Source organism: Cucurbita moschata, unplaced genomic scaffold (assembly GCF_002738365.1).
Source record: "Cucurbita moschata cultivar Rifu unplaced genomic scaffold, Cmos_1.0 Cmo_Scf00047, whole genome shotgun sequence".
NCBI lineage: Eukaryota > Viridiplantae > Streptophyta > Magnoliopsida > Cucurbitales > Cucurbitaceae > Cucurbita > Cucurbita moschata.
In genome coordinates this window covers 1,421,027-1,439,141 of record NW_019268563.1, presented here as the reverse complement: position 1 = coordinate 1,439,141, position 18,115 = coordinate 1,421,027, and the positions used below count along the sequence as shown (strand labels likewise).

At 35.2% G+C, this 18,115-nt stretch overlaps 2 protein-coding genes across 4 annotated transcripts; both read left to right on the top strand.

Annotated features, from left to right (window-relative positions):
* Positions 1-1,790: 1,790 nt before the first annotated feature.
* LOC111434968 (patatin-like protein 2) lies at positions 1,791-6,047 on the top strand. Of its 2 annotated transcripts, none has more exons than XM_023072308.1 (6): positions 1,791-1,949; positions 2,726-2,907; positions 2,988-3,174; positions 3,249-3,410; positions 4,244-4,552; positions 5,746-6,047. In XM_023072308.1, exons 1-6 carry the CDS (start codon positions 1,836-1,838, stop codon positions 5,968-5,970), a joined length of 1,179 nt encoding a protein of 392 aa, XP_022928076.1. In that variant the 5' UTR covers positions 1,791-1,835; the 3' UTR covers positions 5,971-6,047. The 2 variants fall into 2 exon arrangements, with proteins under 2 accessions (XP_022928076.1, XP_022928077.1); XM_023072309.1 differs by having other exon boundaries at positions 1,876-1,949; positions 2,742-2,907.
* Positions 6,048-11,356: 5,309 nt separating this feature from the next.
* LOC111434967 (pentatricopeptide repeat-containing protein At2g01390) lies at positions 11,357-17,336 on the top strand. 2 transcript variants are annotated; one of them, XM_023072305.1, is made up of 4 exons: positions 11,357-12,580; positions 12,672-13,755; positions 15,581-15,713; positions 16,864-17,336. In XM_023072305.1, the coding sequence occupies exons 1-2, from the start codon at positions 11,809-11,811 to the stop codon at positions 13,676-13,678; spliced, it is 1,779 nt and encodes a 592-aa protein (XP_022928073.1). In that variant the 5' UTR covers positions 11,357-11,808; the 3' UTR covers positions 13,679-13,755; positions 15,581-15,713; positions 16,864-17,336. The 2 variants fall into 2 exon arrangements, with proteins under 2 accessions (XP_022928073.1, XP_022928072.1); XM_023072304.1 differs by having other exon boundaries at positions 15,581-15,721; positions 16,870-17,336.
* Positions 17,337-18,115: the final 779 nt, after the last annotated feature.

Genomic DNA, 18,115 nt, shown 5'->3' with positions numbered 1-18,115 from the left:
AGTCATCATATAACAACATCACCTAACGTCATCAGGTCATCATATAACATCATCACATCATTATCTAACATCATCACATCATCATCTAACGTCATCACGTAATCATATAACATCATCATATCATCATATAACGTTATCACATCATCATATAACATTATCACATCATCATATAACATTATCACATCATTACATGCCATAAAGTATAAATGATACGTGCAAGAGCCATTGGACACGCGTCGTCATACATAAAACAAATCTTCCGACCGAGCTGATAGTAAGATCACTTGATTGGCTTAGGCCGAAGCTACTACGACTAGTTGATGCTAGCTTAACATTACTATCTAAAATTCAATTTTGCCTAAAGAGTCCAACTGTCATAAGTTAGAACTCTACGATGGGAATTGACTCATCTAGTTTTGCATAAAATAATTTAAACTTGATTAAAAAAAATTTAACTAGTTAAAAGGGAGTCATTACTATCTATCAAATGAGCCAAAATATTGGTCTTGAACCATTAAAAGTGTACTCTCCAACTAACTCAAATAAAATGGAGTGAGGAACCACGCCTCGAGGCCACCCACTTCTCAACTTCTGTGGGACAATCCTTTTTTTTTTTCCCAATATTTTGAATTATTACATAGATAAATAAGTTCTCTAAGTTCTCAAAACAGATTAGGTCAAGAAAAGAATTGAACTAGGCTCACCATGAGTTCTCTAAGTTCGGGACGTTCATTACTTAACAAGATTCATCAGCTTAGGCCTCATGTCGAGGTTGAGGCGAGGACTAGGCCAACCAAGTTTAAAGTAGTAGTTCTTATCCCTTAGTCCATCTCGTTTTCGCCACACTACTATCTCCAATTCAATAAAACACAATTATAATATATAACATAATATTCACACGTTTCAATTTAAATATGAATAAAAATCCCCTTAGTTACTCACGAAATAAAAAAATAGTTTCTAGAATATTTAAAAAATTAAATAATAAGATGTTGAAATCAATATCTCTATTGCCATATTTTTATAATTTATTTATTTAGTCATTATTGCTATAAAACTCAATTTTCAAGGAATAAAATAAAACAAAACCTTACGTGTCATACACGTATTTATTTAAATGAAGAAAAAAAAAACACGTGGGAAATTCTCTGGAGTGACAAAAATGGAGGGCCCCACCTTACCAATAATTTTATGTATTATCATTTTCCATTTCTTTACCTGTTTTGTGGGTCATTGTCATTTAATTTTCCGTGCACTTATTAAAATTATTCATCTCTCTCAACATATTTACCCCACGTTTATATATATATATATCCTAGATTTTCAAATCTCACCTAATACGGGTGAGCTAGATTGGATCGGGTTTAGTAAAAACGGGGTAAAATGCTTCTCTAAAATGGATAAAATGAGTCAACTCGAGCCAAGCATAGTTGAGAAAACTAACCAAGATTTTGCTATTGCAGCCAATGTTTGTTTGTCACGTCTGAACCGACTCAACAAACGAGGAAAAGATGTCTTTTGGGGCATTTGATAATGACTTGAGCGGTACGAAAGAAACTCTAACGTTTATCCGGACTATATTATTTAAGAAATAAAATATTATCCGCTATTTATTTGGTTTTTATCATTATTTTTCTTCTCGAAAAAAATCAATAGTTATTTAAATTGGAAGGATTAGGATCACGTGAAACATTAAATAAACGAAGGGTTGAAAAGTACTAAAATTATTAGCCTCCATTTCTTGTTCTTATAAAGACCCATGTGGAGATAGATATCTAAACCATAATCCCAAAGATATCACCTTTCTCTCTATCTTTGAATCCATAACATACGACATGGGTGCTGATTTTCGAAAGGGGAAGAAAATAACCATTTTGAGTATCGATGGAGGTGGCATTCGAGGCATCATTCCCGGAACCATTCTAGCTTTCCTTGAGTCTAAGCTTCAGGTAACGACGATGTTGAGGATATTTAGTATTTCGTTATGGTTTACCACATGTATCATATTTGACACTTAATTATAGGCTAATATCTTGTATTACTAAGGATAATTAGTCTTCCATTACCGTGTACATATGTATCATATTTGACCCTTGCTTATAGGTTAATATCGTGTATCCATTATTGTCATTGATCGTAGGCTAATATCGTGTATCTATTTTTTACTCTTTCTGTAATATTGTCCTTTGTTGTGTCGTTTTAAAAATGTTTTTAAATATATAAGTTCATGACTGTGTGTTTAAGATGAAAAGTTATGTTTTATAAAAGTTTAAATGGAGTAATTCCGCCTTTAATGTTCATGATACGTATATAGTAGCGACCTTAGATTAAGTAGAAAATTTAGATTCGTTACCGTTTCCATTTCATTTGTAATTTATTTGATTCGATAAATTATTATAAACACAGAGAACTTTCACCACCGTCATTTCATAACTTAGCCAAAAAGAGTAAAAATATGAAGAAAAAATTGTTCTTTTGTTAAAAATTGGATGACCCCGATGCCAGAATTGCAGATTAATTCGACGTAATTGTTGGTACGAGCATCACTGACTTACAAATTACGGTTTACCACATGTATCATATTTGACCTGTGATCATAGGCTAATATCGTGTATCCATTTTTTTGCTTTTTCCATTTCATTTTTAATCTATTTGATTCCGTTAAACAATTGCAAACAGAGAACTTTCACCACCGTTTAACTGTAAAAATTGGTTCTTTTGTTAGGAATTGGATGGCCCAGACGCGAGAATTGCAGATTACTTCGACGTAATTGCAGGTACGAGCACCGGTGGCTTGGTTACCTCGATGCTTACGGCTCCCGACAAGAACAATCGCCCATTGTATGCAGCCAAGGATCTTACCAGCTTCTACACAGAACATGCACCAAAAATCTTCCCACAGAGAAAGTTAGCTTCATTTCTCTTGTAATTTTGTCAATTTCAAAGCTTTTTCTTCACTAAATTCAGTGGTCTTGTTATGAACGCAGCCATTTCTTGAGCTCAGTGGTGAATTTGTTTGGGAAAGTGATGGGCCCAAAGTACGACGGCAAGTACTTGAGACGATTGATAAAGGATTTGCTTGGAGATATAAGGCTTAAGCAAACATTGACACAAATCATTATTCCTGCTTTCGATATCAAGCTTCTTCAGCCTGTGATTTTCACTACCATTGATGTATGAAACTTTATTTGATATGATGAAATTTGTTCATGTTTTTTAAGATGAAGTGATGAAATTGGGATTTTCAGGCTAAATGGGATGAGCTGAAGAACCCCAAACTGGCAGATGTTTGTATCAGTACCTCTGCAGCTCCTACTTTCCTACCAGGGCATGCATTTGAAACTATGGATTCCAACGGAAATGTTCGTAAATTTGATATGGTTGACGGGGGAGTCGCAGCCAATAATCCAGTAAGTTTTTTGTTCGGATTGAATTGGATTAGACATTTTTTATACCGAACGAGATTGTTCGATTCTAAATTTTTCTAAACTCAAACACTAACTCGATCATAAATTTTTTGAACTAGTTAGAGTAGTCATTTATTTGAGTTGAGTTGGGTTGATGAGTTTTTCAAATCAACTGATTTTTTTTTAAGTAAATTTAGAAAAACCTATAAATCAACAAAATTTGTTAAAGTTTTCACTTATTTGAGTTGACTATAAATCAATTCAAATTCTAATATTTGAGTTAGGTTTGTGAGTTTTTTTCAAGTCAATAAATTTTTTAAAATTAGCAAATAAATCTGAACCAACCAAATTCATAAACTTTTTAATTTATTTGAATTTAGTCAACTCAAATAAGTTCATAAACCATCTAAAATCATTGTTTTTTGAGTTGGGTGGCTCGAGTTTTTCAAGTCAACTGATTTTTTTTTAATTAACAATAAATTTGAGTTGGTTCAGTTTTAACTCAATTTAGTCTTAAGGAAACCTATGAACCAACCAAATTCATAAAATTTTTCATTTATTTGAACATAGTCAGCTCAAATAAGTTTATAAACCAACCCAAATGGTCTATTTTGAGATGGGTTGATCAAGTTTTTTAAAATTAACAATAAATTTGAGTTGGTTCAGTTCAATCCAATTTAGTGTTAGAAAAACCTATGAACCAATCAAATTCATTTATTTGAACTTAGTCAACTCAAATAAGTTCGTAACTTAATCCAAATTATATTATTGAGTTGAGTTAATTGAGTTGTTCAGACGTTAGCTGATCTGATCGAGTGATTTGAATTGACGTTCAGACGTTAGCAGCAATTACTCATGTGACAAAAGAGATGAGCATCTTGAGACAAAGAAGTGAACTAATGAAGATAAAGCCCATGGAAGCAAAAAGGATGCTGATTCTTTCATTGGGCACAGGCGCTCCTAAAAACGATGAGAAGTACAGCGCCGCCGTATCTTCCAAATGGGGTATGCTTGGCTGGATCTACAACGGCGGATCAACTCCCATTATCGACATCTTCAGTGATGCAAGCTGTGATATGGTCGACTATCATATTTCCAGCATCTTTCAGTGTGAGCAACATCACACGAATTACCTCCGTATTCAGGTAGACCAAATTAGATAGCTATTATGAGTTAAAAATCGTGAAACTCGCAATAGTATGTATTCTTTACTTATATACCCATGATGAACCCCTTGATTAGTCAACGTAGGACTTTCTCCCAACAATTTTCAACAATCCTACTCTCGAACAAAGTACACTATAGAGCCACCTCTAAGGCCTATGTAGCCCTCGAATAGTCTCCCCTTAGTCGAGGCTCGACTCCTTTCTCTGAAACCCTCGAACAAAGTACACTCTTTGTTCGACACTTGAGTTACTTTTGTTTCTACTGACATGGTTAAGTTAAGGGCACAAATTTGATACCATGTTAGGAACCACGACTCTCCACATGGTATATATTCTTTACTTATAAACCCATGATCAATCCCTTTATTAGCCAATATGAGATTCTCTCCCAACAATTTTTAACAATCCTCCACCCGTACGTACACCATAGAACCTCTTCTGAGACTTATGTAACCCTTGAACAACCTACCCCTTAATTGAGGCTCGACTTCTTTCCCTGGAGCCGTCGAACAAAGTACACCCTTTATTCGACACTTGAGTCACTTTTGTTCGACGTTGAGGTTTGTATTGACATGGCTAAGTTAAGGGCAAGAATCTGATATCATGTTAGGAACCACAACTCTCCACATGGTATGTATTCTTTACTTATAAACCTATGATCAATCTCTTAATTAGCCAATGTGAGATTCTCTTCCAACAATCCTTAACAATCCTCCACTTATAAGTACACCATAGAGCCTCCCTTGAGACTTATGTAGCCCTTGAACAGTCTACCTCTTAATCGAGGCTTGACTCCTTTCTTTGGAGCTCTCGAACAAAGTACACTATTTGTTCAACACTTGAGTCACTTTTGGCTCACCTTCGAGATTCACAACTTTTTTGTTCGACATTTGAGGTTTTTACTGACATGGCTAAGTTAAGAGTATGACTTTGATACCATGTTCGGAACCACGACTCTTCACAATAATATGATATTATCCAGGTAAAGCTCTCGTGGTTTACTTTTGATTTTTCCCAAAGGCCTCGTTCTAATAGAGGTGTATTCTTTACTTATAAACTCATAATCATTCTCTTAATTAGTTAACGTGGGACTCCCTCCCAACCATTCTCAAGATTTAAGCTTAGCTTTAACGTTTATAACGCCTCTAAAAATGAATTAAAACCGTGAACAGGACGACACGCTGACCAGCGATGTATCGTCGGTGGATATTGCAACCAGAGAGAATTTACTGAAGCTGGTTGAGGTGGGAGAGAGGTTGCTGAAGAAGCCATTGTCGAGGGTAAATTTGGAATCTGGAAAGTTTGAGCCTCTTGATGGGGAAGGTACCAATGAAGAAGCTCTCGCTGAATTTGCTAAGATGCTGTCGGAAGAGAGAAAATTACGATTGAGCCCTTGAGTTCCTAGATTCTTCTTGTTCTTCATCATTCCATGTTTTATTACAATAAATTTGGGTATCCAAGGTTATCCAATTATCTCTCGTTTGTAATATTATTAAAATGAAAAGAGATTTTATTGTTGAATTATTATTTTATTTTCGTACTATTTTAATTTTAATTTATTTTTTTTATAAAGAATGATAATAAAAAATAAGAGAGAGATTGATGACATAGGAAGCAGAGATATATGTGGTCGAGGTGAAATGAGATTTGGAGATATTTTTGATATTTAATATTAATCTTTGAAAATATATTAGAATTTATTTACAAAAATTACTTAAAATTTAGGAAGTACACCGGTTGGGTTGAGCTGAATTGGAAAAATCTTTTGAAACAACAAAAAATTTCGAGCTGGTTAGGTTGAAAAATTCTTTTGGAGCAACAGAAATTTTGAATTGGTCAGCCCGAACACCCTAAATAGAGTTCACAACCCAACCTAAGCCTCTCGAGTTGGGCCAGATCGGGTTGTTTTTTCAATATATATAATTATTTTAAAAAATATACTTACATACTTATGTTAATAACTAAAATCTCAATTCAAATATCAAAAATTGGTTACAAAGGTTAAATGTGAGATCCCACATTAGTTGGAGAGGAGAACGAACACCCTTTGTAAACGTGTGGAAACCTCTCCCTAGCAAACGCGTTTTAAAAACCTTGAGGGGAAACTGGAAAGGGGAAGCCCAAAAAGGACAATATTTACTAGTGGTGACCTTTAACTGTTACAAGTAGTATTAAAGCCAGACACTAGGCGATGTGCCACCGAGGAGGTTGTTCCCCGAAGGGTGATAGACACGAGGCGGTGTGCCAGTAAGAATGCTGGCTCCCAAAGGGGGTGGATTTGGTGGAGGTTCCAAGACGATTGGAGAAAGGAACGAGTGTCCAGCAAGGACGTTGTGCACTGAAGGGGGGTTTTGGGGGTGAATTTGGTGAAGGTTCCAAAACGATTAGAGAAAGGAACGAATGCCAGCAAGGACGTTGTGCACTGAAAGGGGGTGGATTGTGTGATCCCATATCGGTTGGGGAGGAGAACGAAACATCCTTTGTAAGGGTGTGGAAACCTCTCCTAGCAAACGCGTTTTAAAAACTTCGAGGAAAAGCCAAAAAACGACAATATCTGCTAGTGGTGGACCTGAGCTGTTATATTAATCCAACTCAACCTTTATTAATTAGGTTAGGTAGTCCGTGTTTGTCATATTATTAGATCATATAAACATCTTTTCTTCCAAACGTTCAACGTTGATTATGACTTTCTTTCTTTCTATTTTATTTGAAATTGAGAAGAACTATAAGATAATGTACCGTTTTATTTTTCCACTGAGACCGAACCTGAACCTGTGCTCGCCCATTAAAGTAGTACGTGAGCTGGGTTTAGAATGTCGTGAGACAGTTCGGTCCATATCCGGTGTAGGCCCGAATAAAAAAAAATAAGAATTTTGAACGCTCTGACCCGACTAGCATGGGGCACGTGGAATCCCATGTGAATCCGCAAGGACCACCTCGCAAGTTGGTTCTCATCCTTCAGAGACTACGAGTCTACTAGATGTATTGAATCGAATTGCTACCTTATTCCAGAATTGTTTTTGATCAAATTCGTAGAATCAATCCATCAAAACAATTCTGTCCTCTTGTTTTCATTCAATAATTTTATCTGTCCAAGATGAGAGAGAGAGAATGATATTGATATGTCAATGCATTATGAGATTTAGAAAAGGCATGTATAATATATGGTTTTGATTTTTTAAACATATTAGTTGCTATTACAAAAACGCCCTCAAAATTATTGATATACATATGATAACAATTATTATTACTACTACCTAGATTTCTGCTACCTAAAGTGGATAAGAATCACGGTGTTCCAACATTATAGATATATATAATAATAAGAATCACGGTGTTCCAAAATTATTGATATACATATAATAATAAGAATCACATTGTTCCAACATTATTGATATATAGATAATAACAAATATTATTACTACTACCTAGATTTCTACTACCTAAAGTTGATAAGAATCACGGTGTTCCAAATGAACCTATTGTCAAAAAAGATTCAAAAAAATATGTCAACAACAGAATTTGAACTGTTCCAAATGAACCTATTGCCAAAGAAGATTCAAAAAATATGTTACTATTCTAAATGAACTTATTGCCAAAGAATATTAAAAAAATATGTTGAAACCTAGCTCCAAGAGCACTTGTTGCATTAGCCACTCAAGCACATCAATATTTGTTAAAAAAAAATATTTTTAACTTCATAAATTATGTAAAGGTCAGATGATCAATTTGACTTATCCTTTTGTAAAGATTAAAGGGGGATCAGGAATACATCCCGTCCACAAACGTCTTTTGTCGAGAGACTATAAATACCCACAATATGTTATGTAAAAATCAGTTTGGTGGAGGAATGTAATTCAGTTCTCAAATTGAGACGTTCCCTTAGAAATCCGTGCATCATATTTGTCATTTCTAAGTTTCAAGCAATTCTTGTGGTAGAATTGCACCTGAGCCATTAATTCAGTTCTCAAATTAAGACATTCCCTTAGAAATCCGAGTATCATATTTGCCATTTCTAAGTTTCAAGCAATTCTTGTGGTAGAATTGCACCTGAGCCATTCAATCAAAGCCTTGATCAAGTTAGATTGTGGAGCGACTCAATTTAAAACAAGGTTCCAAATCTTGCTTCTAGATCTTCGATCGCAAGAGGTAATCTAATTCCAGCCTTATCTCTTGGTTGATCCAAATTTCGTATAAGGAGGTGTTAATTACTTTGATTCAAGGGTTCTTGCTAAAACAAAAGCTTGGATCGCTGGGCTGAGGATTAGGGTTGCCTTATCAAAAGTAGCTACCGTCATTTTAACCTAAGCTATTATGCAGAATTTAACTCTTAAATTATCATCTTAAAAATCATAATTTCAACATAAATATAACATCATCATTAAAAACACTAACAATAAATAATTCAAAATATGAAATGCATAACAACTTAATCTAACCTAAGTCTAGGAATTTAAATATGTTACTAGCCTATACACTTGTCATGGTCTCTGATTGCAGTGTTGTTGTGAGCTGCAAGGGGCATCTTGCCTTTACTTGAAAATGATGTAGCACACGACTTGAGTATTTCGAAGAATACTGAGTAAGTGACTCCACTATAGGGGTCGTAGAAATGCAAACACATGCAAGTCTTGCTCTAGGGATCTATCATTAAAACATCTTAGAGTTGGTCTCTAGTCCGAACTAAATTGTATTACTATCAGTAATATACATGCATTAGCCTTCATTCTTTCATCATCATTAATATTAACTAATGTTGTATCCTATGAAAACCATCCTCATAATGCAATATGTCATTCATAACATGCTTCTCATCCTAATATGGAACATCTGTCGTATTAAGGAAATGACATCATCTTACATCGTCATATTAACATGCATCGTCATCATCGTGCAATGTCATCATAAACACAACATAATCATAGTAAAATGTCATCAAATGTCATCATATAGCTCATACATCATACATCATAAGCATAAAGTATAAATGAAATGTGTCGGTGCCACTAGGCACGTGTCATCATACATCAAACAATTGTCTAGTCTATCCTATAGTAAGACCACTTACTTGTTTGGTCTTGGCCAGCATTTCCCTAAATTTGAGTTTTGCTAAGCTTTCGTTCCTCATAGTTGCTCCAAACATTGCTGGGGATCATTTACTATTAAGTCGTTCATTGCATTTCGTTAGTACTTCACAGTTCTAAGATAAGTTCAACTTAAAATTGTAAAATAGAGTATCGTACTAACCTTAATTAGGGTCAAAATCGGCTTCGGAAAAGTAAAAAACGTAAGGGTCGGTGTTCAAATTGTTAAACCGAGTCGATTGAGCCATTTTTCATCATCAAAGACTTATAACTAGTAGGTTCTCAAGGCATGACCCCAACGTTAGTTCCAATCCATAGTTCTCATCGAATCGTTATGAACACTATTCTTAGATTCTCTAATAGAGATTAGTTGGCTAGATTGAGGGTTGTAGTCTTCTTTATGGTGTTTACGCTACGGGACCTAGGATCATGATTAGAAAGTGGTTGAATACCCCTAATCGTACCCACAAGGTGCTCATCAAGTTCTTGTAGAGTTCATGCATTTTTCAGGGTTCAAACCTAGTTCCATTAACTCATAAAGGTACTACTACGAACCCTTGTTGGAGCAGGTTCACTAAAAAGAAATTAACTGATAAACCCGTAATAGTCTCCACAAAGAACAAGCAAAGCATATGCAATTCTAAAATGTTATTCATACCCTCAACAAATCGAGCCGAGTTCATGATTAGGGGTTAGTTGACAAATCCCTAATTGTTCCCGTGTAACAACATAGACATCTCATAAATGAACATATCATCATAAGAGACATATTATAGTAATCTAGACATGGTGATAATTTCATTTTTGTTAAATTATGAGTTCATTTCGTCAATTTCTTAAAAAAAAAAAAAACTTTAGCAACATGCTTATTGATACACGCTTCCATACATACTACAAGCTTATCTTAATATAAAGTCTCAAGGTGCTACATATTTGGCTCGGCCGTTACTTTACTCATCGGTTCGGGTCCTTAATGAGCTCCAAATTTCTTCGAACTCCTTAAATAAGTCCTCCAGCAGACGAGTCCTTTTTCACATGCATTTTCTTCCCCTTTTTTGTTTCTCTAGTTTTAGCCCTCGTTAGTGTTTGCTCCCTTCAATAATCTTATAGCTTTCTTCTAGTCGAGTTCAATGGTTCAAGAACAATTATGTTTTTATCAAGAATCGAGGGAAATACAAGCGTTTGAACTAAAAAAAATGCACTTTGAGCGTCTTTAATTGAGTTTCTTTCCCAAAACGCTTTACTCGAGCTTCATCTAGCGGTTTGAGTTACACAATGATTCAATTGACTCGTTATATCCTTAAAGGAACATGTAAGAGAAGATCTTATACACTTATGGCTGATAATTAAATATACATTGCTCCATAATCAATTAAATTGTTACACTAATTTCTTATTGCTCAATAAGAAATGAGCTTACATTTATTTATTATTATTAAGTAATACTAAATTTAATTTTTTTATTACATCAATTTATTTGCTTACATTTATTTAATTAATTATATTTTTTATCAATAAAAGTTGTAAAAAAAAAAAATTAAAAAAAAAACCCATATTATATTAAAAATGTAATTTTGATTTAATTAAAATCATTTAATAATTACTAATTTTATTTTCATATTTAATAAGTAATTATTTAATTTGAAACCTATATAAAAAAGATTGGGCAGTGGGTTCGGCATTTGGGCCGTGAGCCTGATCCATTTTCGCCCATACGATCGATTTCTCTTAGGAATGGTTCGTCCTCCCGAGTAGTGTGATGATCAATTTCTGTAGTTCTTCTTTCATCTAGAGCTACTCGGCCAGTTCAAATTCGTCTGAAGTTCCTATGGGCCACCTCTCAAGTCTCGATACCTATCGCCGAAATCGACACAAATTTCCATGTTGGCCGCCATTATCACTTCCCTAATTCAAGCCAGGTGTTTTTTCTTTTTGTTTTTTTTTCTTTTGAATTGGTTCTGAATTCGGGTGTTATAATGAACGTCACTTTGCTTGATTCTGGCGCGATTGTGGAGAGCTGAATTAGATTAGTGAGGATGAAAAAATGGTAGATATGAACTGAGAGATAGAACGGGCTCTTTTCGATCGATTTGGAGTACTTTCTGACTGCGGCAATTGTTTTCTTTTATGTTTATATAAAAAGCTTATTTTATGGTCCATTTCATGCGTTGTTCGAATCATTTCTCTTTTCTTATGAGTAACTATGTGGTTACCTCTGCCATTTGTAAAAGAATTTATCAGAATATTTCCTCTAAATGTTTGCATTCCTCTCACCAATATAAACAAGAAAAACCCTTCTCACGATTCAGTAGAAAGTTGAGAAAGGGAACTAAGGGAGTTAAGAAGGAGGAAGTAAATCTAACGCCTTACACTAGAGATACAGTGAGGAACATATACAATATTCTGAGAAATTGTTCATGGGCTTCTGCTCAAGGACACATAGAGACGCTCCCTATAAGATGGGACTCTTATCTCATCAACCAGGTTCTGAAAACGCACCCTCCATTGGAGAAGGCATGGTTGTTCTTCAATTGGGCCTCTAGGCTGCAAAACTTCAGGCATGACCACTATACTTACACAACGATGCTGGATATTTTTGGGGAAGCTGGGAGGATTTCATCCATGAATTATGTATTTCAACAGATGAAGGAGAAGGGGATAAAGATAGATGCAGTTACATATACTTCATTAATGCACTGGCGTTCGAATTCGGGAGATGTTGATGGAGCTATAAGGGTTTGGGAGGAAATGAAAGCCAATGGATGCTATCCGACGGTAGTTTCTTATACTGCTTATATAAAGATTTTGTTGGACAATGTCCGAGTTAGGAAGGCTACTGATGCATACAAGGAGATGCTACAATCTGGGCTATCTCCAAATTGCTGTACTTACACAGTCTTAATGGAATATCTTATTGGCGAGGGTGAGTTTCTCTACTCTTGCAAATTAGTGAGCTGCGTCAGTTTCTATTAATTGTCTTTAACAGTTGTCCTTTTTTTTCATTGTCCTTTCAGATAAAGGCAAAGAAGCCCTTGATATTTTTCACAAAATGCAAGATGCTGGAGCATATCCTGATAAAGCGGCTTGCAATATATTGATTCAGAAATGCTGTAAATCAGGGGAGATGCTAGTAATGACACAAATCCTTGAGTACATGAAAGAAAAACGCCTTGTGCTTCGGTACCCTGTGTTTGTTGAAGCACATGAAATTTTAAAAAGTTGTTCTGTAAGTATTACTCTACTCAGCCAAGTTAATCCTCATATAGAAATTGAATCAGTCAGTAAGGGTGAGGTTGTGGATGTTAGTACAAGCTGTAATGTTATTCTTCCCAGTGTAGATTATGAGCTTGTGGCAAATCTGTTGAAGGAGGAGAAACTTATTGCTGTTGACCACATACTGATTGGGATGAAAGATAAGAACATACAGTTGGATTCTTCTATTATTTTATCCATCATTGAAGTGAATTGCAAGCGTAATCGACCTAACGGTGCTCTGCTGGCTTTCGATTACTGTTTAAAAAATGGTGTTAAAGTTGAGAGAAATCTGTATCTTACCTTGATTGGGGTTCTCATACGATCAAGTATATATTCAAATCTGTTGGAAATTGTTCAGGAAATGTATACGAAAGGGCATTGCCTTGGACTCTATCATGCCACACTTATACTTTATAGGCTTGGCAAAGCTGGCAAACCTCAATATGCAAGGAAAGTTTTTAATATGTTGCCTGAAGAATTGAAGTGCACTGCGACTTACACTGCTTTGGTTGCTGCTTATTTCTCTGCTGGAAGTTTTGGTAAAGGGCTTAAAATTTACGAAACGATGCGAAAGAAAGGATTTACACCATCATTAGGCACATATAATGTGCTGTTAAGTGGTCTTGTGAAGAGCGATAGAGTTGTTGAATTAGATATTTATAGAAGGGAGAAGAAGATTTTCGAGATCAGTCATCATTCTCATCACGGTACAATATTGGAGGAAGAAAGGATTTGTGACCTTCTTTTTGGGGAATTGGTATCTTGAGGCCCACAATGATCTTCCTGCACTGGTTCCTGGTCATGGCTGCTTAGTTACTCATGTTTACGACCTTTGCTTTTCAGGTGCGTATGACATGTTTATTATCATGACGTTTAAATATAGTTTTAATAGTTCAAATTTTACCTCTTTTATCTTTATTTTTAAAATTTAGGTTTCTATACTATTAACTACTTGAGATTTGGAGTTCTTGTCTATTGGGTCCCTAAAGTTTCTAAAATTATAATTTAGTCCATGAGGTTTGAAAATTTGTTCTTGTTAGTCTCTGAGCTCAAACTGACTGCTAGTTGATTAACAGAAAATTGACATTGCAGTTATTTGTTGACTGAATTTGATGATTTGGCAAAATTTATTAACTTTTTAGTGATTAGACCGTGTAATGGGCGTCACAGAGTTGCTCACAGAGGGTGTTACACCATAATAGAGAGAACTTGGGTAAGAATCATTGCAAGTCTACTGAGTTGTAGAGAAAAATATAGTTATTAGAGAATGAGGATCGTTACTATCTGGTCTGAGTGTGGTTCACATTTCGTGGGTTCCACGACGCCGATAAGTAGGCTGAAGCTGCTGCTTGTGGGTTGTGTGGTTGAAGGTGGTTTGTGTGGCTTTGCATTGGAGACATGGATACAATATTCAGGTTCCAGCAACCACAACCATATAAAATTTCATTCCCTCAATGATAACCTTTGATGGGAAAAGGAGAGAAAGAGATATATGGTTGAATGATTTGGTTGGTTTGGTTCTTTAGGTTTCTGAAGGTGCTAAGTTCACGCCATTGTGGGTATTTATGGTTTCTGCTCTTGCCAAAAAATGAATCAAGGAAAAACAATGGGTATTTGTTGTAGTTCCTCCATGAAAAAAGAGATAAATGGAGAGGCTACTTGGATTCTTCAAGAGAAGAGTCGGTTTGTTTTAGATTTAGATGTAGCATGATAGAGTTGCTCAATCATCAAATAATTAATATAGAATTGATGAAATTTGTATCTAGTCAACAAATAACTGCTATGTCAACCAGCGTTCTAGGATGACATGTCTGAGCAACTATTGAATTCAACTGAGCCATAAGCTGGAGACCGTTGGAGACCATCTAGATATGGGTATAGCATAGGCTGCTATGAGAGGAAATTCACGATCCCCATCCATCTGCATAGTGCAGGCTCTGACATGAGAGCCAACAAATAACTGCTATGTCATTTTTCCGCTAGTCAACTAACGTTCTAGGCTGACTTATGTCCGAGCAACTACTGAACTCAACTGAGCCATAAGTTGGTTGAGCCATAAGTTGGAGACCATCTAGATATGGGTATAGTACAAGCTGCTATGAGAGGAAATTTACGCTCCCCATCCATCAACAGGCGGCAGCGTATCTTTGTTGAACGCAATTCTTTCAAACCTTCCTCTTTATTTCTCATCCATTTTCAAGTACACCGGGAAATTTGTTAAGAGATTGGAGAAGATTACCATAAATATCTTATGGAAAGGCCACAAGGATGCCATTGGCCTAAATAACATCATCTAGGAAGCACGGACATGGTCATTCAGACACTTTGTATAGCGTGTGCTTCCATGAATATTGTTAATAAGATTTTGACTTCTCTAACCATATCTAATGATGACTCATTCAATCATTATGAACGACATTATTTCTCATGTTTAAGTTACTTATTACAGTATATTTCTTTTTTATTCATCAACAGAGTTTACAGAATTCTAGCCTTTCATCTTCTATTAGCAATCTTCTGTTATTTCCTTATGATGCAATATATCGCACTCCCTAATGTTTACCAATTTAAAATAGTAAGTCATTATAAGCTTATTCTTTTGCTTGCTAATATATTATCCTTATTGTATTCTGTGCATTACTTTGTTATTGACATTCAATCTCAACAGCACATGGAGGCGTAGAATCAGAAAAAAGTCATGAAGACTATGATGAAAAGAAGGGAGCAAAAATGATGAAATCATCGTTATATGAGAAGAAAAAGGAACTAATGTTGATAACAAATGGAGAAGATGATATATATATATAAGGTATGTATTCAATTACATTTATATAAAGTAGCTGAAATACTGTCCTCAACATAACTTGGAAGTACTGTTGCCTTGTTGGATACCAATAAAATAGTCAACATCACGCTAATCAATAGTTGATTTATTGTCATCAATCAACAAGAAATAAAAGCTAACCATTATTGGTTTTAATGACGAAAAAAGGAAAAAACAGAAAGAAAGAAAAGGACTGCCTGTTGTTGTTTCCTAATATGTTGAAGCTATGTAAAGAAAGGTTTTCTGGACACATGTTAGGCTTAAAGATCAGAAGCTTTCCTGCCTAACTAATGCTTCATTTAATTAGAAGAACATACAAAAGAACTAAACCTAACATAATCAGGTTATTTAATTGTATTTAATTGTGGAGAGGGAACAAAGTATTTTTTATAAGGTTGTGGGAACTTTTTCCTAATAGATACGTTTTAAAACTGTGAGGCTGACAGTGATACGTAACGGGCCAAAGCGAACAATATCTACTCGCAGGGGGCTTGGGCTGTTACAAATGGTATCAGAGCCAGACACTAGGTGGTGTGCCAGCGAGGACACTGGGCCCCAAGGGGGGTGGATTGTGAGATCCCACCTCGGTTGGAGAGGGGAACAAAGTATTCTTTATAAGGTTGTGAAAACCTTTCCCTAGTAGATGTGTTATAAAACCGTGAGGCTGACGGTGATACGTAACAAGCCAAAGTGGACAATATCTACTAAGCTCAGGAAAGGTAGTTTGTTTTGAAGTAGAAAAGTTTTCACTATTTATGAGTTTAAATTTAAATTGTGACGAATACCCAACTTTGGAGAAAAACAATGGAAAGACAAAAAGTGTTTGAGAAGATATTGCTTGTTAACAAATTTGTTACTTTGAAACCTTTTTAAATGCTTAAACCAAGGCACACTAAAGTAGGCATAGACACAGCAATGATAGATATAAAGAAGTATTAAAAAACTTGTCTTGTGGCACTATACAGTCATATGATTTGATGTTACTTTAGGATTATGAAATAATTTCGAAACGGTGAGACTCAATATTATTTAGAACACAGGACAAGAAATACTGAATGGCAACATTTTTATTGAAGAATCTTTGCAGGGACAATGGTTAGAAAAAATGTAATGACTTTTTTTTTTTTTTTAAGTGATAGAATTGATGGATAAACTAGAGACTTTCACCCAAGTTGGATTGTTATCCAATGAAAAAACTGGAGGTAAATTTGAAGAGTTACAAAGAAAGGTGAGCAAGCCTTTGTCCTGGGATCATAGGGATGGCAACACAACGAGGTGAAGATGCCCTATTGTCATTGGTCGCTTGCAAGGACGAGGGATGAGGACGCAAGCGCGGTATGAAATTGCATTCTCCATTTACATCCATGTCAAAAGAACATCGAGAGAATTTCTATGGAAATTATGTATGCATAATTCATTGATTTATTATGTTGTAGAAGAGGAAGGTTTTGTTTGCGTAAATAATCATCATTATCAAGATTATTTATAAGGATCTCATGCCATATCTGTCTGTCACATGCATCGAGATACTTCTCCATTATAATGAGTACAAACATGCAAATCACGACTTCTGATTTACAACATTTATGTTCTATCATTATGTTATGCGGGCCATTTCTCTTTATGGTGATCGACAAGAGCCCCTTAATGAGTGCTAGTCTGACAAGCTAGGCCCAACAGTGTGCAAGTTTGATTGGTGGGTCCATGCTCGCAGCATGGGCCATGTGTAAGAGAAGTACTGCACATCCAACCGAACTTGAAAGATACTGAAGGCCATACTATGATATCCTAAAAAAGGATAGGTCTCATCGTATTTGCATTCCCCATCTGCAATAATGGACTTATTCACTTATATTGACTATTTCTTCAAATATTTAAATCATGTGTTACTCTTACCTTTCAAGTAAATATAAGACATTGGATGATTGTGGTATCACAATGAAAGTCATGAGACCAATGTTAGAGTTGCATTTTGTCTACTTTGTAGCATTCTGGTAAATTTGGATATTGTTTTATTTTTCTTATGTTGTTACAAATGGTACGTTATCTGTTTTTGTGTTCTAAAGATTTTACTTCGAACGTTAGGTCATGACATCATTTATAAACTATTTTAAATGAATGTTTCTGTACTTGACAGTCATGTTATCCATGTAGTAGCACTTATTTAAATTAAATTTGGAGTTTTAGTTCGATAAAACCGAAAGTTTTACGATCCAAGTTCATATAATCCAGACCAAAATTGACTTTTTTTTTTTCGGAATATTTTACTTAAAAAGAGCATTTAAAAGCTCTCATCTTATCCACCGATCTCTTATCAACAAGAAATTTTGCAATGGTTAATGGAATCAAAGATATATTCCTATTGAGTTCTTGAAATGA